This window comes from Chondrus crispus, genomic scaffold, assembly GCF_000350225.1.
Source record: "Chondrus crispus Stackhouse genomic scaffold, scaffold_262, whole genome shotgun sequence".
NCBI lineage: Eukaryota > Rhodophyta > Florideophyceae > Gigartinales > Gigartinaceae > Chondrus > Chondrus crispus.
In genome coordinates, this window is record NW_005179135.1 from 43,705 (window position 1) to 52,070 (window position 8,366).

At 50.5% G+C, this 8,366-nt stretch overlaps 2 protein-coding genes; both read right to left on the reverse strand.

Annotated features, from left to right (window-relative positions):
* Positions 1-2,534: 2,534 nt before the first annotated feature.
* Positions 2,535-3,389, reverse strand: CHC_T00005008001 (hypothetical protein). XM_005716298.1 is given in 2 exon segments: positions 2,535-3,194; positions 3,195-3,389. 1 exon segment carries the CDS (start codon positions 3,387-3,389, stop codon positions 3,195-3,197), a length of 195 nt encoding a protein of 64 aa, XP_005716355.1. The 3' UTR covers positions 2,535-3,194.
* A 3,495-nt stretch (positions 3,390-6,884) lies between these two features.
* Positions 6,885-7,492, reverse strand: CHC_T00005009001 (hypothetical protein). XM_005716299.1 is given in 2 exon segments: positions 6,885-7,006; positions 7,007-7,492. The coding sequence occupies 1 exon segment, from the start codon at positions 7,490-7,492 to the stop codon at positions 7,007-7,009; it is 486 nt and encodes a 161-aa protein (XP_005716356.1). The 3' UTR covers positions 6,885-7,006.
* Positions 7,493-8,366: the final 874 nt, after the last annotated feature.

Sequence of the window (8,366 nt, forward strand, 5' to 3'; positions counted from 1 at the left end):
CCTCGTTCCGGACATTCGCCTACGTCCCCCGTGCAGCGCTCCCGCCCAAGACCAAAGTACTCTCACCGGTAGTGAACCTAAGCTACAAGTTAGACAAGACCGGAAACGTCATCGGGCATAAAATACGGTGTGCCTACCCTGGAAATAGACTTACGCCGGGCATACACTACGACGCACGAGCCGTGTCGACATTCTCTACCGATAGAGACGCCATGCGACTTGTCCTCGCCGTATGCGTTTCACACGGCATCCGCGTGAGACACATAGACCTCACAAGCGCTTTTCTCCACGAACCGTACTGCCGTAAAACACCACTCTACGTCACACCACTGCTACACTTCAACGGCACACCAACTCGACCAGGCATGGTCGCCCGCATACAAAAAACCTCTGGGGCACGCCACAAGCCCCGCGTGTATACAGCGACGGCCTCCGTCGACATCTCATCACCCACGGCTACACACAGCTCAAAGGCGACCCTAACGTCTACCGAAAACGCGACGGGGACAAATTTTTGATCATGGCGGTAACTATCGACGACTTCGCCGTCGGCACTAACAGCGACAGGATGTACGAAAGCCTGCTGGGCGACCTCAGGCAGAAATACCACGTCAAAAACCTCGGCACCGCGGCTCACCTTATCGGCTGGTCATTGAACTGGTCACACAACGGCGCATTGCACATCTCCCAACCACACTTGGCCCGTTCTTTCGTAAACCTCCTCCGCATGGACAAGGACAAGCTCTTCCACACCCCATATCTCTCCGGCATGAAGCTGCACGCCCCCGACCCACAGGAAACATGCCTAGACACAAAAAAATACCCCTATGCCCGAGCGATAGGCATATTGCGATACCTAGTCGACTCCACCCGACCCGGCCTCGCCTATATCACTTGTTTATTATCCCGACACACCAAACACTTCACAGGGCGTCACTGGACGGCCCTCAAGCACGTCGCGAGATACCTACTCAACACCATCCACCACGGCCTAATATACACAGCAGGTCCCCATCGCATATCCGCGTTCTCCGACGCAGATTTCGCCGGGTGTCACGACACCCGACAATCGACGATGGGCAACGTCATTTGTTACGGCAAAAACGCAATATCATGGTCGTCCCGCCGCATCAGGACCGTGGTGGATTCCACGTTTGCATCCGAATACATAGCTGCAAGCGTAACCGCGCAGCACGCGAAATGGCTGCGCAACCTCACAACCGAAATTACCGGCACCAAACTCCCCACGACGGCGCTTCATATGGACAACCAAGGCGCAATCGCCGGCGCCGAGGCGTCTGCGCCCACACGCAAAACAAAATATATCGACGTACGATACCACGTGTTACAGCAACTGACACGCGACAAGGTAATACTACCAACCTACGAACCATCTGCAGACCTCCGAGCGGACTGCCTCACCAAACCGCTCACGCGGCAAACCTACGCCAAACACCTCAACAGCATACGCCTCGTCTCGCAGCCGCGCACCCACGGCTGTAAGGGCACCACAACACCACTGCGCGACCACGAGAACATCAGCGCAGACTGTAAGGGCACCACAGATTAGCCCTAAATCACACTCATATTAAAGTGTGACCCGGGCCTCCTACGGCGGGGTCCGGGATCATCGTTCCCCTACATCCTCGCACCTTAATATACACTAGAGATCTGTTGCCCGGCGGCGAGTGAGGTGAGCTGATCGTGCTGTCATGCGTGTTCCACGTGTGCACGTATTGCTCTAATGACAGGGACAGCATCTACTCTCGAGTCCGTGGCACAAGTAGCGATATTGTACCTCGAAAGCTCGAAGGGAGAGAGCGAAGGATCAAGAGAGAGTGACCCTCTCTCACTTCTGTGCTGGATGTACATTTGTGGTCTTGGTGTATGCGTCAGGGCCGTGGTATCTAGCACTGAAGCTCGCTAACGTGTCCGACGTGGAGAGGCGCGCCGGATGTGCACACGCATGACAAAACTGTTGGCTTCACGTGCAATCAGCCCTTTAAGTTTCCTGGTTTTCATAAGAGCACGAGGAGCACCCGCGCTCGTCCGTCTCATCGCGACTGCCCGTTCCTCTGCCGCTTGGCGGCACGCTGCCGGCTTCCAGGGGCGGCCAGTTGCAGATGTCTTTCGAACTGCGGTGAACGTCTTGGCGTCTCCTTTTCAACACTTCCGGCATCGTCATTCGCACCTCTGACGGTCCGTGTCTTGAGAGTCAAGACAAGGCTCCGTCTATAGCCCTCAACGTTTCCGCTGAAGTGAGAAACATTTTAGCCCCTCTCCTTCAATGCTCCAAAAAAGTGCGACCACCTTTTCCCATTAAACGCCAACCCAACAAGTGTCCCGCGTGGCGAACCTTGCCTCAACATTGGCAACGCACAAGATGTCTACCCCGGACCAGTCAATCGCTTTCTGCTTCCGCCACGCGTTCCATCTCAACGACCCTGACATACACTCTCCAAGCCCTCCGTTTCTTGGGAACGGTACCACCGATGCATCCGCAAGGGATGTAGAACGCACTACGACCGCCTCTCTTATTCAAAAGCATCATGTTTACTTCGCAAGCGAGCCAACACTAAATTCCCTGAATTTTTAAGCAGTTATCCACACTCATCCACACACCAACGCTCAGGCCCCTATCGTCCTTCTTTTCACGCGCTTCTTAATACTGACAGCACACCCTCGAGCTCGATATGCTCGAAGCGGCTGACACAAACGTGAAACCGCGCCTACACTCACTGAACACCGTCTGCGCACACGCTTCAAATCCATCGCCATCCGTGCATGCTTGGATCTTCCCCCTTACGCACTCTAGCACCCTGCACACGAACGAGTTTTCGGTGTAGCACATCGTAATTTTTTGCGACCGGAAGACGCACCCGTTCGTCACGGACAAGTTCACCAAGATCGACTTCCGCCCGTCACTGCACGCCGGCTGTTCGGTTGCCGTGAGAGAATTCAGACGCGGGGTGCAGTCGTCACCGGTGGCTGCGGACAGCAGCAGCAAAATGAGAGTAAAGTAGAGCGTTGCGGCTTGGAAGGATGCCATGTCGGATGTTGTTTTCGTCTTTGTGGTTGGAGCTTAGCTTCTGAATCGATTGTTGCAGATTATGCTTTGCTTTATCCTTTTGCTTCATCACCCGTCCTTTTATATTGCTCGATGCAGCTGAGCAAGAGGCCCGCCGACGGTGATTTCATCTGGAAGCAGATCGACAGCGAGGACAGCGAGAACAGGCGTGTGTTTCCGCCGCTGACACGGGAGCAACACGCGAGCAACAGGGCCAATCAGTCAGATAATCTAATCTGCGGTGCAACAGGTTGAGTTGTACAGTATCATGAACCACTTGTACAGCTGACAGAATCTGTATTCTAGTCTCGAGTGACCACATAGGAGACCGCGAATCGCTCCCACTGTTTTGCTTAGGATGCAATTGGTGAGGACAAACTTATCTCGGTGTGAAATGAAAGAGTTCCCATGTGTTGCCTGGAGATTATGTCGATGTCAGACTGTTTTGAGTCTCTCCCGCGCGTTTCTGCGAAATGTGCTGGCTTCCACTTCAGAAAGTAAAGCGGATCCGATATGACATGCTTTGTGAACAGGTGTAGGATCCGGGAGGATTGCTGTCACAATTCCGGGGTAGTATATCTTGTCGATTTGACACATGTGCATCCAAATCGATGCAATCAAATAGTGTCGATATTATTGTTTACGCGTAGCTCCAACTGCTGAGCACATCCTGAATAGACAAGCCGTGAGGGTGTGTAATCAGATGTTTTTCCAGCAATTATCTTCTCACCTGAGATCACAATTCAACAAATCTTTTCTCAGTTTACAGTTGTTCTACAAGACCATGAAAAGTAGCATTGTCATTTGGAAACAAGTGCCAGGTGGCGGCAGGCCACATTCCAATCAGAAGCATGTGTCCCTCCCAGATATTTTTACCAAGTGAAGCGAAAAAGTACTTGATACGGGGCCTTCGAAACAAATCAGGCAGTGTCAAATTCTAACATGCAATTCATCTTTCATTGACTTTTTCGTCTTCCCATGTTTGCAAACTACGACAGTATCCCATTGTTCTGCCCGATTTCTTTTCCGATAGCAAATACGTTTCAGAAAAGATCCAAATTTGGGAATAATTTCATGCATTTTGCCGCAAAAATCGGGGTACAAGGGATGATATCTCAGACTGTGAGGGTGGCTTACTACGTCGGGTGTCAACCTGCATAGTGGGAGCCGGCATTGACCCCTCCTGACGTATCCGGCATGAAAATAAAGAGTAGCCCCTTGCCCCTCAGTTGACTTCGTACGAGGTCAGTTGTCATCTAGACACCAGCTCGTGAGAGCTATCAGCCCTTCCAGGTTATTTAAGAGCACGTCTACGAGAGTCAATGTCATGGGAGACCTGGCCGAAGAAGCGTTTTACTAAAAAGCTAAAGTCTACTGCCCACTATATACTGTACCAAGGGTACCGTGCTGTGTGCCAATACTGTACATTAAGTTTGAAAGGTTGCTCACAAGGGCACATGGACACCAGCGTCCGTCCGTCTCATCGCCCGTCGGCCTTCCACTGCCGCACGGAGTGACATTGCCGACTGAGACGCTTGGGTGCCGTAAAAAGGCTTAGGCAGACCGCCGAGGGGTATAGGGTGACATTGCTCGGGTAGCATGTGGACTTTCTGCCGCCTTCTGCATCCTCGTTTGCAACCCGACGGTCATGCTTTGAGACGCTGCTTGTATAGCTCTCGCTATATGTTTTGAAGGCGTTGCACTCTTCTCCGGGGTTAGTGACAATGGGCGCGAGGACGGATGTCTTCGACATTTTTTTTTCCGATCGTTCGCACAGTTTGCTTCCTTCTTTCGGCAACATGTCATCCTTTTCTTGGCACTACATCCTACGCGCCCCTGTCCATTACACGCTTTAGCATAGACTTTTTTTACTTCTCCCTTTTTTAACCCCGTGATCGTATCACCATCTCTCCTCACCATCATCATACCCACCATTGTCACATACCTCGCCACTCCATATCCTCCGCGCCCTGTGCAACGTGCGGTGGCTTTACAGCTTTGCGTTATGTTTATCGACTACTTGTCATGTCCTCGCTGGCATCTCATCCCATTATTAGCTTTATCACAGGAGTTGCCACCCATCCTTCAATTCTCAAGGCCTTGCATTATCGCCTCCCATATTTCGCCAAACACAGCCGCTCCCATGTCCGTATAAAAAACTGGTGACGCGATCGCTCTCCGAATTAATGAACAGCACCGTAGCCAACCAGTTGTCCTCCTCAGCAAAGAGACCTATCATATGGGTAGCTCCTTTTACTGTTCTCCACAAATGCAGCCTCCACTTCGCAAGAATCGCACAATCAACAACTGCCCCTCCCTGTGCCATCTCTCCCGGATTTCGTCGAACGCGCGACATCTCGACCCAACAATAGAGATATCACGCAAACGGAAAACTGTTTGCTCTGTAAATAAAATTACACTGAAATCATGGGTCCATATAATTCTGCAATTCCTCCTGAGCAAAATTGCAGAATTATGGCTTGTGATTTGGCAACTCGATCTTGCCTGAAATACGTGTTACACGTTCTCGTGTGAATCTAGTCTTTAGATGGCAAGTGACCTCATTTGAGGCAATTTTTCTCCTTACTTTTAGTCGACTGGTGCATACTCAATGCGAATGAAAAAGATATCCTCGCCATAGCAGATGAATTATGCGGGGCATAAACGATTGATTTTTTTGAGAACCGCATTTCCCTTCCGGTCGTCTTTAGAAATGCCTGGAAACGATTTTTTGAGCACCCTTGAAACATTTTGTGTTGATATTTTTGGAAACAACAACGCCCTTCTCAAATGGCAACAGGGTATTAAAATTAAATTTGATTCTTAGTTTCTCAGTGTACTCAAAACGGCTATCGCGATGTTCTGCAAGATGTTATTGCAGTGCCAAGTATCTTAAAGAAATAGTGCTCCAAAAAGATGTTAAAGTTTCGATTTAATTCGCGTTATTTTTTTCCATTGGCCCACAAACTGGCTGGACGTAAAGTAAAGTAAACCCGAGATTGAAAAATTCCACAACGAGTTTTGCGGACTGACCTCCAGCAAGGTACCTGCCTGCAATAAACGCAAGTCTGGTACATCGTTGTGCCGCCCGACGGATCACGTGCACCTGCGCGAATACTCGCTGAAGCGAATATTGTAGCTTGCCACAAGGACAGAAAGTTTCTCAGTCGAAAGAGCGATGTGTTTCGTCTTCTTGACAGGCTGAGGGCGGCCGTTTGGAGAGGACCGCTTTTTAGAAGTTTCTACTTGTCTATCTTTCGCGGTTGCTTCGGCAGCATATGTGGCAGATCTTGTGGTGCTTTGATCCGTTGATGGACTCTGGGTAGATGAAGTGATAGGGGCGAGGCGTCCATGACGCATATCGCTACGACGGTGCAATCTGGGACTCGTTTGTGCTGATGAAAAGAACGGAAGACCCGCTTCGTTTTTCTTCACGACGGGTCGACCCGGCACTGCTGTGATCAGGCGAATGTGAAGCTCGTGGAAAACTCACATGCCCCGAGTTTTCGGTAAGCTGTGAGTTTTGCCAAACGCGTTGTTTGAAAATTTTGCGTTCAGAAAATCCGAGCAAACTCTCCGCCAAAACACGCGTTTTCGTGACTTGACGGACAACGGTACCATATGTGTATTTTTGCAAAAAAACGCTGGCCTCATGTGAGGCAAACCGCTTTTCGTGTAGACACTAATGCTCCGTTCTTCTTGCGCTTCGCATCGCGTTCCAACCTCGTTTGTCCACACTGTGCGAGCGCTCACTCTCTTGCGAGGGATAACACCAATGCATTCGCACAGGACAAACAACGCACCACAACCCCACTCATTTTCGAATGTCTCTTCTTTACGATGCAAAAAGCAAAAATGAAATTCCCCCCATTTTAACGCAGCTATCTTTACTCACCAACACGCTAAACCAAAGCACGCCTGGCCCTCCCTTCAACCCCATTAAAACCTGCAGCATTCCCTCGAACTTGAAATGCTAGAAGATGCCCCCGTAAACGTGAACCCCCCCTTGCACTCATCAAACACCTTCTGCGCGCAAGCTTCAAAGTCTTCGTCATCCGTGCAAGCTTGAATATCTGCCCTCACACACCTTCTCACCTCCCACACACGGGGCTTCTCACTGAAACACAGCGTCATTTCTTGCGAGCGGAAGATGCACCCGTTGTCCACGGTCACGACCACCGAGATCGACTGTCGCCCGTCGCTGCAGTTCGGCTCCGGGCGCTTAGACAGCGACGACAGACGCGGCAGGCACTCTTCGGCGACAGCAGCAGACAGCAGCAGGAGCAGGAGGGCACTGTATAGCGCCGTGATATGAAAAGAAGTCATGGCGATAGGTGTATTCGTCTTCGTCCCGAGGGCACAAACTTTTCTGAAGATACGGATGCTGAAGATGACAACTGGCCTTTGCATTTGTCGTGTTCCCATCTGCTATTTATGTAGAAGAGATGCACTTGGGCAGGAGGCCCCACCAGCAATGCTTTCATCCAGAAGGAGGCTGGTGCCAGTCACGGTCGCTGCCAGCAGCGATCATGGGCATGTGTGCCCGCCGCTACCACCAAAGCAACAATGCTGATCTTTCTTGGAATTAAATCTGTGGTCCTACTGTCCCATGCTAGAATTCTACAGCTTGCAAGATGTCGAGTCTCCTCCCGCGTGTCCTCATAGGAGGCCGGGCTTTGTCCACATTGTTTCGCGAACGAAACAATCGTTGAGGACAGAAATCGACCCAGTTCCTGCTGGTAGAGTTTCTATGTAGGTCGAGTGGATTCTGTGGCCATTTGACTGTTCCACTTCTCTCTCTCTGGCGTTTCTGCGCAGAGTACTCTAGACTTCTACTCCGGGAAATGAAGTGGTTCTGGACTGGGCGAGTTGCACATATTAGTAAGCAGGTGTTGCATACGTGACCTATGTAGCCAAATACCGCTACTTCTTGTTGATCTGAAAAAGGTGATCTCATATCGGCACTACGATATTTTGTTACCAGTGCAGTGTGGCTCCCACTTCTAGCACCCCCTGAAAAAAGTCAAGGAAGTAGCTGTTAGAGTAGAAGCTACATCGATAATGGCTATTGGCGTTGTTGAGGATACAGTTATACACCTTAACCCTTTCGCTCTGGTTCTACGAAAGGACCTCGTAACACACGTTACCACGGTACTGTCGTGACAGCAAAAGTAGATGGGATTCGGTATAATCGGACCCGTAGTCAATGGCCCTATCCTATGAGTTACAGTATTGATTGATTTTCTCAATTCAGCAGAATTGAGGCCGACTACCTCACATGATCTGGAACGCACTAAGA